Source organism: Stenella coeruleoalba (genome assembly GCF_951394435.1).
Source record: "Stenella coeruleoalba genome assembly, chromosome: 7".
NCBI classification, from domain to species: Eukaryota; Metazoa; Chordata; class Mammalia; order Artiodactyla; family Delphinidae; genus Stenella; species Stenella coeruleoalba.
The window spans coordinates 34363791-34382756 of record NC_137153.1 but is presented as its reverse complement, the minus strand read 5'-3'; the positions used below and the strand labels follow the sequence as shown (position 1 = coordinate 34382756).

The 18966-nt window shown below is 46.8% G+C and overlaps 1 protein-coding gene across 6 annotated transcripts in view; it reads right to left on the bottom strand.

Moving 5' to 3' along the window:
- The window catches only part of PHF2 (PHD finger protein 2), a 94515-nt gene that overhangs the window by 53767 nt on the left and 21782 nt on the right, over positions 1 to 18966 (bottom strand). Inside the window, exon 1 of one of the 6 annotated variants that reach the window (XM_079926845.1) lies at positions 15656 to 15752. The exons of the other annotated variants lie outside the window; for them this stretch is intronic. Within the exon in view, the coding sequence (XP_079782971.1) occupies positions 15656 to 15690 (35 nt within the window). The 5' untranslated portion in view covers positions 15691 to 15752. Of the gene's footprint in view, positions 1 to 15655; positions 15753 to 18966 lie in introns of those variants that run through there. 6 annotated transcript variants of the gene reach the window in all.

Below are 18966 nucleotides of genomic sequence, written 5' to 3'. Positions count from 1 at the left end.
CTTTGCCTAGGAATTCACTGCTCAACCTCATTTCTGGACTATATTTGCTGACGGAAAACCCCAGGAGTGACTGGTGGAAACCACAGATGCAGCACAGCCCCCTGGGACAGAAGTCACTTTTCCTCCACGAGTCCTGTTACTCGGCCCTAAGGAAACTTCTTTGCCGGCGCATCTTCAAAGTCCCAAGAACACTAAAGCTCCACGACCTAGAAATCCATAGGCAGCTCCGTCCCAGAGGAAGCAGGGAAGTCCTTGATTTCCAGTCGGCATGGAGACTCCAGTAGAGATCACAACTGAGCAGACGCCGCCACCCCCACCCCCCACCACCACCCATAAGCAAACAAGAACAGGATGGAACCAGAGAGAGGTCAGCACTCAAGGGTCCACGACGCTCCTGTGGACTTAGCTGAAACAACCCTCCTAAGGGGTGCCTTCTTAAAATCTTACTCCTGAAGCATTTAAAAGTACAAACCACATCTGCAGGTTTAGTGTAGGTAAGTGTTTGCTGGAGAGAAGTAAGCAGGACACAGAGGCTCATGGCACCAATTAACCAAGGCCATGTCAGGGAGGGAAACCTGGCCTTTCCCACACCTCACAGAGACACAGCTGAGGGGGACCCCTCCCCATAGCCCTGCCAGGGTGCCCTGCTGCTGGCCTCAGGGACACTAAACCCAAACAATTCCAAACAATGAACAGCAGCACCAGGAGTGAAAAATACCAAGTACCCAAATCAATGACTGCTTTCCATGGAGTCTTACGTGCCTCTGCGAGACCTCAGTTTAGGTCTGGATCACATGTCAAGAATGGAGCAAACAGTAGAAAGACTTTTTGTAGGAGAAAAAAACATAGTGAAACTGCCTGACCAGTGATTGAAATCGTGGCTTTTAGTAAACAATTTACAGAAAAGGACATAGTGGTTTTTCAACGTATGGAAAGAGATACAACAGCACTTTCAGTAAGACACGCAAACTAAAACTGCAAGGTTTTCCACCTATTGGCTGGCACAGCCCTAAGAGACTGGAGAGCGCCTGGTGTGTCAATGCTGCAGACAGACAAGCATTCTATGTCCTCAGCAGAAATACACATTGGCACAGCCTCTAGGATGGGAGCTGCTGATACTGAGAACGCGTGTACCCTTGTCTGTGGCCCTCTTCCAGGAATGCACAGGTACACTGGCGCAGGGGTGTACAGGGTGTTTAGTGCAGCAACAACCAGGTGCCCATCCAGGGGAGACTTAGGTAAATGTCTGGAATGCCAAGAAGTACAAACTCTACACTTTCTATCTGGAACAATCTCCAGGATTTATTGTGCAGCAAAGAGCACAAGTTACAGAAGGGGCCAGGGCATACACCCATTTTTTGTGGGGCATTGAAAGAAATGCATACACGTGCTCCTCTGTAATCAGAATGTTCTGCAAAGACTCAGAAACCTAACCCAAGTGGCCACCTTTGGAGAAGACCCAAGTGGTTAGCAGGGAGGAGACAGAGCTGCCACCAAAGACAAATTCCTGACTGTTGAATTTTTTCCTGTGTGTGCATATTGCTATCTCCCTTTAAACATTATAAAGAACAACTGTAATCCCAATAAACTGATTAGATTCATATTAGAGCTATTTGAATTTTTTAAAGGATGAAAATAGACTTTTAAAGATATACTCTTCTGACTCTCGAAAATGTATCTGCATAGAATGTAGGTCATAAGCAAGTGCTGGCGTGTGCTTATGGTACGTACTCAAAACTTTCTGAGAGCAGGTTCAAGCAGGTAAGAATCAAAGGCTCTTGCAGCATCAAAAGTGAAGGGAGGGCTTCCCTGGCGGCGCAGTGGTTGAGAGTCCGCCTGCCAATGCAGGGGACGCAGGTTCGTGCCCTGGTCTGGGAGGATCTCACAGGCCGCGGAGCGGCTGGGCCCGTGAGCCATGGCCGCTGAGCCTGCACATCCGGAGCCTGTGCTCCGCAACGGGAGAGGCCACAGCAGTGAGAGGCCCGTGTACCGCAAAAAAAAAAAAAAAAAAAATGAAGGGATTCTCAGCAAAAATCCATCCTTCCCAGCACTCTCATTTGTGAGACAAGAACACTAAGGCCAAGCGTAGGCAGTGGGCCTACCCACCCTGCTCTAATTCCTTCAACAAATCAGTTTAATGTTGTTCTGGGACATGGCAGGAAGCAGGCAGCCCAATGCACAGGGACAGCCTTCCCTGACACAGCTCTAAGGAAAGGACAGAAGCCCTAGCACTCATGGGTCTCCACACAACTAGCCCTCAGAGACCCATCACATTTCTACATGGCAGGGATCTGAAGGTCATCTAGAACAACCCATCAAATGGGCCCTGACTGTGCACAGGGGGTGCTGCATGCCCACAGGTAGGAGCGGGCAGGTGTAAGGGGGCAGAGGTGCATCCCCCACTCAGCTCAGTGAGCAGCAGAGACGGGAACACTACAGCCCAATGCCAAGCAGGCCCATGGGGGCACCTTGTGGATGTGCACTGAGCTCTGTCAGATCTCCCGATTTTTCAAGAAAATGTGGGAATGCACATCTTTATGTGAAATTTCTTGATTTTAATATGTTGCAGCTAATGGAACTGTTTTTGAAAACCCTGTGTTGACCAACATCATGGGCCCAGCACACACCTGTGGCCCAGCAGGCAGTTTGCAACCTCTGCCTCTGCCCCCATCACCATGTCAGAATATACTCCCTTGCTCTAGGTGGCTGAGCCCACCTGAGGCCCTCCTCCACTGCCCGGTGCCAGGGTAGTGAGAGGTCCCACTGGCCTCTGAGGCCTTCCAGTGCTCCCTCCTTGGCCAGACCTCAGTGATGATGTCTGGGGTACCAACCCCTCCTCCCCCACCAACACAGGGTCTGCACACATCCTGACCGAAAGGCAGTCAATCAGCAAGGGGACTGCATCTGTCCTAGGAGACGCTAGGCCTGGAGCTGCTCTGGGACACTGACCTGCAGAACTAACAGCATAGCTGGTATGTGGTCATAAGATGCTGGGAGGCCAGCATGCTGAAATGCCAGGAGTCCTGGTCCAGCCCAGGCCTGCAGGAGCATCAGGGTGAGCAGGAGGGAGGAGGCTGGCCTGGGTGCTACCCCTCTGGGTGCCTCTCTCAGCCTCCTTGTCCATATACTACAGCAAGAAAACCTGCTTTTCAGCCTCCCCAGGTCAGGAGAGACTAAAAAACTCACAAACTAAAGTATCCAACAACAGGAGAGCTGTTAAGTCGGTTTCCACCTAACAGATCGTTATGCACCCAAAGGTTTGTACTGACAGGGACACGCTTATGCTGCAGTACAGGAAACAGCACACTGAGTCATCCCAACATCCACACAGAAAAGAGATGGGAGGGAGACTGTGGTGTACAGCAGTTACAAGTGAGCACCGCTGGATGGGGGACAGTTTTCTTGTCTTTAAAATAGCTTTTTTGCACAAAAAATAAGCATACTAAAAGACAAAAAAAAAAAAAACACAGTCTGAAGAAACAGAGAAAGCATGAGATATGCTTTCTCAGATACGGCAGAGATGTTGGAATTATCAGATAAGGAAATAAAATAACTATGATTACTATGTTAAGGGTTTTAATGGAAAAAGTGGACAACATGTGACAACAGATGGGCAATGTAAGCACAGAGATGGAAATCCCAAGAAAGGAACAAAAGGAAGTGCTAGAAATTAAAAACACTGTAACAGAAAAAAGAAAAAGAGAAAACCCTGAAACAAAAGCCATAGGGGTAAACCATTTTATTCATAGAAGAGCAAGGATAAGAATTATATGGGCTTCTCTTTAGAAATCTTTCAAATATGAAGAAAGCAGAGTAAAACATTTAAAATGCTAAAAGAAAAAACACCAACCTAGAATTTTGCATCCTGCAAAATTATCCTTCAAAAGTGAAAGAGAAATGAAGACTTTATCAGACAAGCAAAATTTGAGGGAATCTGTCACCAGTAGACCCACCTTGCAAGAAAAGTTAAAAGAATATCTTCAGAGAGAAGGAAAAGAACATAAGTCAGAAATCTGGATCTACATAAAGAAAAGAAGAGCATTAGAAAAGGCATAAATTAAGGGAACATGAAATCTTTTATTTTCTTATTCTCAATTGATCTAGCAGATGATAATTTGTTCAAAATAATAATAGCAACAATGAACTTGATTACAGCTTATGGATAAGTGAAATGAATGATGGCCACGTCATAGGAGATGGGAGGGAGGAATAGGGGATACTCTGTTATAAGGAACTTGCGCTATCTATAAGTGGTATATTGTTTGAAAGTGGACTTGGCTTAGCCATAAATACATACATTGCAAGCTATAAATATATATATTGCAAACTCAAGAGCCACCACTAAAAGAAAAGGTTTAAAAAGAAGTACACATACTAAGAGAGGAGAAAAAATAAAATCATGTAAAATGCTCAATTAAAACCTGAGAAGGCAGAAAAAGAGTGGAAGACAAAAACCTAAACAAACAACAAGGGCAACAAATAGAAAATGAAAACAAATATAATAGATATTAATCCAACATTTTCAATAATCACTTTAAAAATCAATGGTCTAAATATACAAATTAAAAGACAGAGACTGTAAGAGTGGGGGGGGAAACAAAACCACATGTTTTCTATCAGAAACTCATTTTAAATAATAAAGAGATAGATTAAAAGTAAAGGGACAGTGACAGCCTGGAGGGGTGGGATAGGGAGGGTGGGAGGGAGGGAGACGCAAGAGGGAAGAGATATGGGAACATATGTATATGTATAACTGATTCACTTTGTTATAAAGCAGAAACTAACACACCATTGTAAAGCAATTATACCCCAATAAAGATGTTAAAAAAAAAAAAAAAGTAAAGGGACAGGACTTCCCTGGTGGTGCAGTGGTTAAGAATCCGCCTGCCAATTCAGGGGACACAGGTTTGATCCCTGGTCTGGGAAAATCCCATATGCCGCGGAGCAACTAAACCCATGCACCACAACTACTGATCCTGCGCTCCAGAGCCCGCGAGCCACAACTACTGAGCCCGCGTGCCACAACTACTGAAGCCTGCACGCCTAGAGCCCGTGCTCTGCAACAAGAGAAGCCACCGCACCGCAACGAAGAGTAGCCCCCGCTCACTGCAACTAGAGAAAGCCTGTGCCCAGCAACGAAGACCCAACGCAGACAAAAATTAATTAATTAATTAATTTTAAAAAGTAAAGGGACAATGTAGGGGCAGGGAAGGTATGGGAACTCTGTGCTTTCTGCTCAGTTTGAATCTAAAACTGCTCTAAAAAATAAAAGTCTGTTAGAAAATAATAAAAATTTAGGTGGAGGAGAAAAAGTAAAGGGATGAAGAAAGATATATCATTGCTTATGCTAGTCAAAAGAAAGCCAGAATAGCTAAAGTAATTTCAGACAATGTAAACTTCAGAGTAAGAAAAATCATCAGGATAAAGAGGGGCATTACATAATGATAAATGGTTTCATTTTCCAAGAAGATGTAACAATCCTGATCGTGTCTGTGCCTAATAACAGCACATCAAAATACCAGAGGCAAAAACTGATAGGCTTCAAGGAGAAATAGACAAATCCATTATTATATTAGAGATTTCCACACCCTCTATCAATAATTGACATATCCAACAGACCAAAAACTCAGTAAGGATATAGTTGAACTGAACAACACCACCAACCAACTTGATCTAATTGACATCTATAGAATACATCATCCAACAAAGGCAGAATAAACATTCCTCTCAAGCTCACACAGGACATTCACCAAGAGAGATCACATTCTGGGCAATAAAACACACGCTAACAAATTTAAAAGACTAGAAGTCATACAAAGGATGCTCACATACCACAATGGAATTACACTAGAAACCAATAACAAAAAGATATCTAGAAAACCCCCCAAATACTAGGAGATTAAATAACTCACTTCTAAATAACACCTAGACAAAGTCTAAGGAGAAATTTAAAAATATTTCTAACTAAATGAAAATGAAACACAACTTAAGAAAATGTATGGGATGCAGTGAAAGTAGTGCTTAAAGGGAAATTTACAGCATTGAATGCAAACATTACAAAGAAGATCTAAAATCAGTTATCTCTGCTTCTACCTGAGGAAACTAGAAAAAGAAAAGAAAACTAACTCCAAAGTAAGCAGAAGGAAATAAATTTTTTTAAAAATTAGAGCAGAAATTAATGAAAATGAAAACAGCAAATAGAAATAAAATCAAAGAAAGCAAAATATGGTTCTTTGAAAAGATTAATCAGCCTCTAGCCAAGTTAACAAAGAAAAAGAGAGAGAGAAGACACAAATTACTAATGTCAGAAATGAAAGAGGGGCCATCACTACAGATCCCATGGACATTGAACGGTTAATGAAGGAATATTATGAACAACTCTAAGCCCACAAATTTGATAACCTAGATTAAATAAACCAATTCTTTGAAAGGTTCAATCTACCAAAACTCACGCAAGGAGAAATAATCTGCTTATGACTGTATCTATTAAAGAAATTGAATCAATATTTAAAAACCTTCCAAAATAGAAAGCACCAGGCCCAGATGGGTTCTCTGATTAATTCTAGCAAACATTTAAGGACAATATTATACCAATTCTCTACAATCTCTTCCAGAAATTAGAAGCAGAGGAAATACTTCCTATGTCTTTCTATGAGGCCAGCATTATCTTAATACTAAAACCAGACAAGGACAAAGAAAGGAAAACCATACAAAGACAAGAAAGGAAAACTATAGACCAATATCTTTCATGAACACAGATGCAAAAATCTTCTACAAAACATTAGCAAGTCAAATTCAACAATATGTTAAAAAGACCAAGAGGGATTTATTTCACCTAAGCAAGGTTGCTTCGGTATTTGAAAATCAATTGGGACTTCCCTGGTGGTGCAATGGTTAAGAATCCGCCTGCCAATGCAGGGGACATGGGTTCGATCCCTGGTCCAGGAAGATCCCACATGCCACGGAGCAACTAAGCCCGTGCACCACAACTACTGAGCCTGCGCTCTAGAGCCTGCAAGCCACAACTACTGGGCCCACGCGCCAGAACTACTGAGCCCACGTGCTGCAACTACTGAAGCCCCCGCGGCTAGAGCCCGTGCTCCACAACAAGAAAAGCCACCGCAATGAGAAGCCTGTGCACCACAACGAAGAGTAGCCTCGCTTGCCACAACTAGAGAAAGCCCGTGTGCAGCAACAAGGACCCAACACAGCCATAAATAAATAAATAAAAATTTTTTAAAAAAGAAAATCAATTAACATAGTCCACCACATAAACAGGCTAAAGAAGAAAAATTATATAATCATACCAATAGATGGGGAAAAAGTATTTGACAAAGTCCAACACTCCTTTGTGTAAAAATTCACAACAAACTAGGAATAGAGGGGAATTTCCTCTACTTGGTTACAAAGTCCTAAAAAAACAATAAACAAACACACACCCACAAAACTACAGCTAACATCATACGTAATATGAAAAACTAGATGTTTTTCCCCTAAGATCAGGAACCAGGCAAGAATATTCAATACCACCACTCTTATTCAACATGGTACTGGAAGTCCTAGCTAATAAAATAAGACAAGAAAAGGAAATAAAAAATATACAGATTGGGAAGGAAGAAATAAAACTGTCTTTGTTTGAAGATGACATGATTGTCTACATAAAAAGTCCTAAGCAATCAACAAAAACCTTCTGGAACTGTAAGTGATTAGGGCAAGGTTGTGGGATACCAATGTTAATATACAAAGGTAAATTGCTTTCTTACATACCACAATGAACAATTATAAATTGAAATTAAAAATGCAATACAATTTACATTAGCACCCCCAAAAATGAAATACTGAGGTATCAATCTAACAAAATATGTACAAGATCCATATAAGGAAAACTATAAAACTTTGATGAATGTAATCAAAGAACTAAATAAGTGGAGAAATACTCCATATTCATGGATAGGAATAATCAATACTGTCAAGATGTCAGTTCTTCACAACTTGATCTATAGATCTAATGCAATCCCAATGAAAAGGAAAGCAAGTTATTTTGTGGACATTGACAAACTGATCCTAAAGTTTAAATGGAAAGTAAAGAGACAGAATAGCCAACGTTGAAGGAGAAGAAAGAAGTTGGAGGACTGACACTATCCAACTTCAAGACTTACTATAAAGCTACAGTAATCAAGATAGCTTGGTATCGGGACTTCCCTGGTGGCGCAGTGGTTATGAGTCCGCCTGCCAGTGTGGGAGACAGGGGTTTAATCCCTGGTCCGGAAAGATCCCACATGCCACAGAGTAACTGAGCCCGTGCACCACAACTACTGAGCCTGCACTCTACAGCCCACGAGCCGCAACTACTGAGCCTGCATGCTGCAACTACTGAAGCCCACACGCCTAGAGCCTGTGCTCTGCAACAAGAGAAGCCACCGCAATGAGAAGCCCATGCACCGCAATGAAAAGTAGCCCCCACTCGCCGCAACTAAAGAAAGCCCATGCAGCAGCGAAGACCCAATGCAGCCAAAAATAAGTAAAATTAAAACAAAACAATGAGATACAACTACACACCTATTAGAATGACCAAAATCTGGGACACTGACAACATCAAATGCTGGTGAAAATGTGGAACAACAGGAACCCTCATTCATTGTTGGTGGGAATGCAAATGGTGTAGCCACTTTGGAAGACAGTTTGTCAGTTTCTTACAAAGCTACGTGTACTCTTACCATTCGATCCAGAAATGGCATTCCTTGGGTTTTACTCAAATGAACTGAAAACTTATGTCCACACAAATACCTGCACATGGATGTTTATAGCAGCTTTATTCATAATTTCCAAAACTCAGAAGCATCGAAGATGCCTGTAGTAGTTGAATAGATAAATAAGCTGCTGCATAACCAGATGATGAATGTTATTCAGCACTAAAAAGAAATGAGCTATCAAGCCATGAAAGACATGGAGGAAACTTAAATGCATATCACTAAGAGAAAGAAGCCAGTCTGAAAAGACTACATACATATGATTCCAACTATACGACGTTCTGGAAAACCCATAACTACAGAGACAGTAAAAAGACAGTAAAAAGGTTGCCAGGGGGGATAGGGGGAGGGATCACAGAGGATTTTTAAGGCAGTGAAAATACTCTGTATTATACATTGATATAATGGCAGGTACGTGTCATTATACGTGTGTCCAAAAACATAGAGTGTACAACACCGAGAGTGAACCCTAATGTAAACTATGGACTTTAGTTAGTAATAATGTATCAATATTGGCTCATGAATTATAACAAATATGTCACACTAATGCAAGATGTTAATAATAGAGGAGGCTGGGGGCAGGTATGAAGGGGTACATGGGGACCCTGCACTTTCCACTCAATCTTTCTGTAAATCTAAAACTACTCTTTAAAAAAGTCATTTTCCAATCAGAAAGGAAAAGTTCCACGTGTGTCCACATGCTCACTAACTGAAAGATCCTAGAGAGACATGCGGAGCCATCTGGTGAGAATGCTGGAGAAACGCTGCCAAAACCTTACGTGAAAATCTTACGAAGGAAATACTGATAAAAACCTATAGAAATAATATCTACCTCAGATATTACTTAAAATAACTTAAAAATGAGCAAGCAAACGGACAAGGACTAGGATATTAGAAATACTGACTTATTGGGTAATGAGATGGGGAAACATGCTGCTATTTAATTTTGGAATCCTATGCTAATGTAAATCATCTCTCTAAATTTAAAAGCAAGGCCTAGGCCTCCTGTTCACCCCCTCTAAGCCCACTCTTCTCCCTGATTCCCTGATACCAGGAGCAGAGCTCAGGGCTCCAGGCTGAGGCCTCCACTGTGCCTGACCCTCAGCCCCCACCTGGTGAGTGCAGGCCTCCACCCACCACCCACCATCTGCCTCTTAGTCTGATGTCTGGAGCACCATCTGTCTTCTCCCATCTTGCAGGGGCCTCCTTATCTCAGGGTCTTCTCCTCCACACTCTCGGTGCTTCCTCATATGCTCACAGGTCAAGGTCAGGGTGTCCCCTCAAACAGCAGAAATGCCCCCTTGGCCAGCAGTCTTCTGAGACGACACAGACACACTAGCAGTGTCCAGTGGGTGCAGACTGGCCCACCCCAGACCCTGAGCCCATCTGGACCAGAACTGGCTGTGGGCTGGGGATCCAGAAGCAGCCACTGGGTAGCCTCCAGGTGTTGACTAATGGGGCAATAACAAGATGAGCACTGAAGGTAAGTGCACTGTGCCAGGCCACACAATCCCATGCGGATGCCATCAGATAGGAGTTCCGGCAGCATCTGGAACAAGCCATCCTGAAGGGAGAATAAGGCTTCCTTCCACAAGCAGGTTTGTAGTAAGGGGTGCCGCTGGGCAAAGGTGCAGTGTACACCGAGGGGCCTGTGTGGCCCTGGCTCAAGACAAGCTGGCAGGGACTCAGGGTGCACCCAGTATGTCCCAACCCAGGCTGCGGATTGCCATTTGAATCTGCAGACAATGGGGGCGTCCAGGTTTCCATGTGGTCGACCCTAGTGGAGAGAATGTTCAGGCAGCAGGTATAGCCGGGCTTGAACGAAGAGGCTGCAGACAGAAACCATCTGTAAAGGCCCTGAGGTGAGGGCTAGCCTGGGGAAGGGGGAGGGGCTGTGACCCCAGCTGTGTGGGCAGGGGGAGTCCGGCACCAGTAGTACTTTGGGGGGGTCCACAGCACCTCAAAGTCAACCAAAAGACAAACTGTATGTATCCAAGGCCTGTGAACGCCCTGTGCTCTGTGCTGGAAACACCAGGCTCAGCCAGGAGCCAACCATCCCTTTCCCGACCTGGCCGCTCCCACCAAGTGGTGACAGGGCCCTAGGGGAGGGGACCCAGTATCTAGATTGGGCCTTGTCCTGCCCGTGCACTGTGGCCTAGGGCACCAATATGAGGTTCCCAGCACCAGTGCCATCATCTGGGCTAGCTGCCTCTGCAGCCTTGGGTCCCTGGGAAGGGAAGCCACACACCTGGGAGTCCATCTTCATTTCTCAGCTTCCTTCCCACATCTGTGCCTCCACTGGTCCAGGAGACTCAGGGGTCCTCCCTCTTAGGGAGGGGTCCATCACCCTTCCCTGCTGGAAAGACTCCTAGGCAGGGCCCCCAGCCCCAGGCTCTGGAAGAATTAGAAGGTCTGTCACAGCACTAGAGCCACCCCTGAGTGCCCTAAGGGGCACTATCGCAACAAATGAGCTATACAACCAGCCTCAGGTCCTTTGACCAAATAAATTCACTGCTGGGACTCTGCCCCAAAGATGTGATTCCAAAGAACATAAGAGGATGTTTTTGATGTTCCGGGTGCTCCACAGAGGAAGGCCTGACGCAGGGATGCCACTAACCAAGGGACTCACAGTGAGCCACACCCTGAGAAATCTGAGGCCGTGGAAAAACACAGGAAAACGTTTACAACATCAGGATGTGTCTCCAGCCGTGTGGAAATAGGGGAACAGAAGCAGGGCTGCAGTCCATGGTAGACTATGGGTGGGCCTGCTGCCGGGCCTCATTTCTCCTCATGACACTGGAGGTGTTTTTACTGACCAATAACTCTTCTCACAGTTCTGCACTGCTCAGTCATGGCACCAGTCCCTGAAAGGCCTTGTCAGAGAGGCAAATCAACGCAAGACCAGCCCAGGCCCACAGGATATCAGACAGAAGCCGGCTGAAAGCCTCTGCACAGGGGTGGGGTTTCCAGAGCCCACGGAGCAGAGAATAGGGGGCACACTTTAGGGGGCCATCTCAGATGCTCCAACACCCCCTAGAAACCACACCGTGGGGCAGGTGCCGGCTGTGCCCCACAGACCTGGGGGAGGACGGCAGCTCCCTGGGGCCTCAGGAGGACAGATTTCCAAACACAAGGAGATGACCTACCCTGAGGGAAAGTAGGACTAAACCCCCAAGTACATTATACAATAACAGAGTCATCTAATAGAAGGTATAAAACAATTTTAAATGATCGTAGGAAAAAAAAGATTCAAAAGCATTAAACGCACACTCACACATGCTGGAAAAATAAAATGATCAGACAAATCTGAAAAACTAGAACTTCTAGAAATGAAAAATGATATTAAAATTTAAAACTCCATGAACAGTGTAAGCAACAAATTAGACACATTTGTTTAATGTGCCCATGGAATTCAGAGAATTGGTGAACTGGAGTCACCAAGAATGAAACACAGAAAGAAAAAGATATGGGAAAATGTGAAAGCAAAGTAAAGGGCCATGAAAGAGAATGAGAAGGCCCAACACAAGAAAAAACAGCTTCAGGAGGTGAGGAGAGAAGGGAAGAGAGGCCAAGAGATGGAGGCTGAGGGCTGTATGGAATTGAAGAAAGGCTTAGCTCAGCTCTAGGAAGCAAAGCCATGGCAGGATGGACTGTAAGTAGTTGGAGAAGCATAACGTCCACCTTGCTGCCACTTGCATTAGTCAGGGCCCTGCTTCCCCTTCTCCAAGAATCTCTTCCCATCACTGCCATCAGGTTTGGGGCGGGGAGGTGTGGGGGAGTGGGGACAGCAGCTGCTTCGCCACCTGGAGTGTCCTGGAAAAAACAGTCCCCTCATCCCCCAGAAACAACGTTTGGGCTTTGCTCCCACCCTCCTGAGAGCCTTTCTGGTGTGCCCATTAGGCACTGGGGCTCTCACTGGGCACTGATCTACCTCCTAGGTCCTCCTAGGTCCACAGAGACCCTCCTGGCAACAGTGCACGGGGTCGGGGTGCCAATCCTCCTGCTAGCACACAATTACCCCTCCTGAAATGCCAAGTAATCCAAAACACCGATTTTTAAAGTCCATAGTTGCCCAATTTATCCTCTATTCTTTACCAAATAAACACATCGAAAAAAGGATTAAATACCCTTTGTGTGTTTTCCACCAGTCAGAGCCTGACTGTGGTTTCATGATAGTCTTTCCCTCTCTCAGGCTTGAGCAAAACTTAACTCTTTTATGACGTGATGCTACTTAGAACTTCCCGTGCTGAGCCAATGGGGCTCCAGCCAAGTGCCTCCAGGCTGTGGGGCTGAGACGCCATTCACACTGGCCTGCTGAGTTTGACAGGCGCCAGGATGTGATCAAAGAGTGGCTGTTGGCCTGGGACTCAATCTGCATGACAACATGCAAAGTGGCCCTGTCACTTTCACTTTACAGGTGAGAAACTGTACCAGGTGAGGTGCTCACTCAGGCCATGTGCTGAAGGTGGCCGCACAGATCTGAGGTTGCAAAGCCATCCCACACTGTAGGAAGGCCAGGCAGCCTCACATCAGTGGAGCAGTGGCCCAGGCTCCCACAGTGAGGACAGATTTCAGACTAAGAGATTCACACAGGCGATGCTCTGGAAAATTCCTAGACTCTCCTCCTAGTGCATCTGCTTTCCCTTCAAGAGAAAGCATGTGCGGAATCCATGGCCTTGAGGGTTTATGAGGGCCTCCCCCCAAATTCTCAGGGTGCTGAACACAGGCAGCCATATCTTACTCCACCGCCCTGTGGCTGCCACACAAACATACACACACATATAACCCACACACACACCACACATAACACACACAAACACCATACACATATACATGCAAACACATGCTCACAGACACACCACACACATGCACAACACATACGCACATACCCCACATGCCACACACTACACACATACACACACTCTACACACGCACACGACACACCCCACATGCACCACACACACACACACCACACACACACACACACACACACACCCCACTGCAGGGTTCTCCTCTCACTGGTAAAGCAGGCTGGACCAAGCTGGGGGGGCACAAGGCATCCCAATAGCCAGATTCCCTCCCTGAGAAGTGCTGGGATGGAGGAAGTCCTACCTTTCCTGGCTGCAACATCTTCACTGACAAAGATACAGGGCTGGGCTACACCTAGGGTAGCCAGAGTTAGCAAATAAAAATACAGGACACCAAGTCAAATATGAATTTCCAATAAAAAGAAATTCAAACGAGTTTTTATCTGGTACCCCTACCTGCATTTCTAAGTTCCTTCTGACTCTGAATCCCACAATGTGCGAAATGAGAGTTGGACCCTGTCTGTCCCAGCTGAGACATTTCGTGCTTTAGTGCAGACCAGGAAAGGTGAAATGCAGGGGTGATCATCAAACACTCCAGGTGGTAGACTAGCTCCCCCATGAGCTGTTTACTGGCACGGGATCTCATTTTGAAACACTGGCATTCAAATGATGTATGCAGCACGCTCCTTTACTTGGTTTTCCAACCCCACCTCCTTGCACGACCTTGACCATAACTCACTTGGAACTTGTCTGAAACCCCCTCCTTGATCCCTCTAAAAATTCACTTCTTGGACTTACAGAACAGAAAGGCTGACCCGGAGGTCACGGAAGGGCAGCAGCGTCACTGTGTGCCGTGAGCCTGCTCCGGGGGGTACATGTATGCTTTCAGGCCATGCCAGTGGCGCCTGATCTCTGCCTGTCACTGCCATAGGGAAGTGAATGTGCTGGACATAAAAACTAACCCTGAGAATAGCCCCAGCCCCACAAGCCACTCCGAAACTGCCATCAGGAGCCTCTGCAGGGTCCCTAGGGACAGGTGTCTGAGCTGCTCCACCTCCGTGAGGGGCATGGTCAGCAGACCCTGGGGGCTCTGGAACAACTGAGGGTATCCAACTGGGTTGGCTCACTGAGGCCTGCACTGAAGGGAAGAAGGGGCTGAAGAACAACTGGTACAAATGAAATCACTTATGAAGAACATGCACAATAAAAACAGTTTCTGAGGGTGCAGGCAAGAAGCAAACATGTGGAAAGGTGGGGGCTCATGTTGGACCCCCAGCAGTGTGGGGACATAGCGAGGCCAACAGGATGGCACGGGATGCAGCTTCTTAGGGAAATGCCCTCCTGGAGGTGATCATAAGTCCCCTGCATGGGGACCTCTGTGCTGGACCCTCTCGTGGGGTCAGAGGTAGCTGGTCCACCAAAACACACTCACCGCACATGCCTGTGGCAGAATCCTCTGGAGGACAACTGTACTTTCTGGGGCTCAGGGCCAATAGGACACCCTACTAGGCTCTTCCCTGGACCAACCACAGCCAGTCCTGGGACAGAGAGACCCACGCCCACATGGGCCAGCATTAAGGATGCCATTCTTGGGGACATGAAACAATGATGAGACCTGAGCACATGGCAGCCGAAACTTCCAGCTGTGGAGCCAGCCTGGCCCGGAAGGCCTATGGAAGCTCCTCTTCTGTCCATCTTCCCAGCAAAGGGGACCCGGCCCCAAGCCTCAGGGCCAGCCTGTTGGGCCTTCTCACAGCATGAAAGGTGAGTGGGGCCTCCCAGGAGGTACCAGGATGCGGGGCCACGCCCTCCTCCAGAGGCGACAGCTGCAAGGGCCAGGACCAGTATGGGCACGGCGCTTCTGATGGAGATTGGTGGCTTTCCCTGCTCATCATCATCACTTGTGGAAGTTTGATCCAGCCCACAGGGACCCTGATGGCTGCCCATCCCAGTGTCCCTCTCCATGGCCTTTCTGGTGGGATAGGAGCCAAGTCTCAAAGTTCTGGCGATGAGGAAGTCGGCAAGGCTCCCACAAAGCGCAGCCACATTCATAGGGAGTTGGTGCCACCATTATCAGTCAGTCAGCCTGGTTCTCACCTGTCAGAATAATCAGGGTTCACGGTGGGCTGCATGCCCGAATGGGCCAGGCTTTCCTGTCTTCTCTTAGGGGCATCTGGACTCCTGCGCCTCCCCACCCCGGGTTGGTGGTCATCAGACATGCAGCAGGCCTCCCCGCAAGGCTGAGCAGCCGAAGACTGCAGGGGCAGACCAGCCAGCCCTCTGGAAAGATGAAGTGCAGAGGCCTAACAGCTGAGCTACAGGAAGTGCTGAAATTGGGAGAGGGTGCTCCTGAGGACCACTGCACACATTAGCACACCCCCCTTCTGGGTGCCTAGAGGAGGAGGATGCCAGGCCGAGGTGCTGTCCTGGGGAGGGAAGGGGGTGGAAAATCAGAGAAGCAGAGAGCCAAGAAGAGAGGAGTTCTTTAAAACCCCCTACTCGTGGCTGTATGGGTATTTCCCACACTGTAGAGAAAGGGAGGCTGAAAGAACCCACAAATGCAGGAGGGGATGAATGAAAGGGCTTCAGCAGCAGGGGGACTGAAATGTCACCTACAGGATAGGTCCCAGCCCCCCTGAGAGCATGTGCCAGGCTCCTCCAAGAGACAACAGGGGCCTTTCCCCAGCAGATCTCAGAACACTCAACCATCTCCTGCATCCCAGCATAGGCAGGGCTGTTAAAGCCACACCCCTCCATGGGCACTGCACGTCCACCAGCCCCGTGCACCCAGCAAACAGCTGCTTCCAGCTCTGCAGGTAGGGAAACTGAGGTTTGGCAGCCTCTGCTCTCCTCCCCCCGCCCCTTCACAGCTCCTCCCTCCAGGGCTCTGTCTCTGCTTTTCCCACAGCCAGCAGGCGGGGGTCCGGGAACCAAGAGGAACCAGGACGAAAGTCCCAGAACGCCTGTCACTCTTGTTGCACATCTTCCAGAACCTCATAGCCAGGCACTTTTTATTTTTTTAAGACGTGGCAGAAATTCTGAGACTCTCAGGCATGATTTCCCTAACTCTGCCCAAGGACACACCTTCAGTTGTCTGTATCAGCATCATCCTGGGAGGGAAGGCCCAGGAAGGGAGAACAACCCCACCCGTCTGCCCTGCCTGCCATCTCCTCTAAGCTGTGGGGGCCGGCTGGGACCGCCAGGAGCCCTCACTCTCACCAGGATAGACCCAACCCACCACAGAAAACAATCAGATTCAAGAAGTGTGGGATTTTAGGGCTGGGAAAGTACTTGACATCACCTGTCTCCTCCTACAGAGGTCTCGGACACACCTGGCAGCCCGTGAGTCCACACTGCTCATCATTCCCAGAGGCCCAGAACCTGCCAGGTGCAGAACTGGGTTGAGCTAAGTGAAGAAGTCGTGGCCCTACAAGGCTACCAGTCTCTATAGAATAGTCTCTGCCCTGGTTCTCAGGGGGCACCTCCAGACCCCTCTGGGTTGCTGTCCCAGCACTACCTGCAGCTTCCCTCCCTCCCGCTCTTGGCACAGGGTCCTGACAGAAACAAGCAAACCTCCTTGGCTTCTCCTCGCCCACGGTTGTTCAAAGTTACCCCCCAGGACAGCCACCCATTCAACCTGGTTCTGCCTCTTCTGCTTCAAGCACCCTGTAGATGTCTCAGCACAGATCCCACAACCAGAAAACAGGAGAGGAGGGAGCCCGGCTCAAAAGAAAAGTCAGGAACGGCTAGGGGCAGCTCACCCAAGAGGATGGATGGTCGGTAAATGAGGAGCTGGGAAAATGTCCACTCCTGCTGGCTGCCGTGGACACAACAATTCAAACAGAAACCAGTTACCAAATCTGACACAGTACAGGAGTAAAACTAACAATAATACGAAGCTTGGTGAAGTAAAGGAAGTGGTCAACTTAGGGATATTGACTTTCTGTTTGATGCAATCATCTTAGGAATTCCAGGTCTACCATCCCTCCAAGAACAAGGAAGGCATCTTTGGGGGAGCGGGGGGTGGGGAGAGGCTGGTAAAAGGGCACAAACTCTCAGCAATAAGATTAATAAGGTCTGAGGATCTAATGTATAACACAGTGACTAGAGTTCATAACACTGTATTATATAATTGAAATTTGCCAACAGAGTAAAACTTCAGTGTTCTAACCAAAAGAAAAAGAAAACTATGTGAAATGATGGATATGTTAATTGACTCAATTGCAGGAATCTTTCCACAATGTATACATATATTAAATCATCACATTGTGCACTTTAAATATATTACAATTTTGTCAATTACAACTCAATAAAGCTGGAAAGAATAAAACTGAATTTTGTAAAATGTATAAGAAAAAAAGAATAGGGCATCTTTGAATATGCACATATTTGGTGCACACCAGCCATGTGGACACACATATTTGTAAACGACATGTGTCCAGTGGGTGCATCTGTAGGAATGCTCATCCTCGTGCATTGCAAAGTGCACCTAGCACACTCAGAAAGGGTGTGTGCACCGGCATACAGATACACGTGTTCTCAGGGCATTTCAGAATAGGTTTTTCTTTTTTTTACTTTTATAAAAGTTTTATATTTATATATTTATTTTTTAACATCTTTACTAGAGTATAATTGCTTTACAATGTTGTGTTAGTTGCTGCTGTATAACGAAGTGAATCAGCTATATGTATACATATATCCCGATTTCCCCTCCCTCTTGCGTCTCCCTCCCACCCTCTTATCCCACCCCTATAGGTGGACACAAAGCTCTCCCTGTGCTATGCGGCTGCTTCCCACTAGCTATCTATTTTACATTTAGTAATGTATATATGTCCATGCCACTCTCTCACTTCGTCCCAGCTTACCTTCCCCCTCCCCGTGTCCTCAAGTCCATTCTCTATGTCTGCGTCTTTATTACTGTCCTGCCATTAGGTTCTTAAGAACGGTTTTCTTTTTTTTTTTAGTTTCCATATATATGTGTTAGCATATGGTATTTGTTTTTCTCTTTCTGACTTACTTCATTCTGTATGACAGTCTCTGGGTCCACACACCTCACTACAAATAACTCAATTTCATTTTTTTCTATGGCTGAGTAATATTCCATTGTATATATGTGCCACATCTTCTTTATCCGTTCATCTGTCAATGGACACTTAGGATGCTTCCATGTCCTGGCTATTGTAAATACAGCAGCAGTGAACATTGTGGTACATGACTCTCTTGTTTTGGTTTTTGGTTTTTGCGCTTTTTTTTTTTTTGCGGTACACTGGCCTCTCACTGTTGCGGCCTCTCCCGTTGCGGAGCACAGGCTCCGGACGTGCAGGCCCAGCGGCCACAGCTCACAGGCCCAGCCGCTCCACGGCAAGCAGGATCCTCCCGGACCGGGGCACGAACCCACGAACCCAACC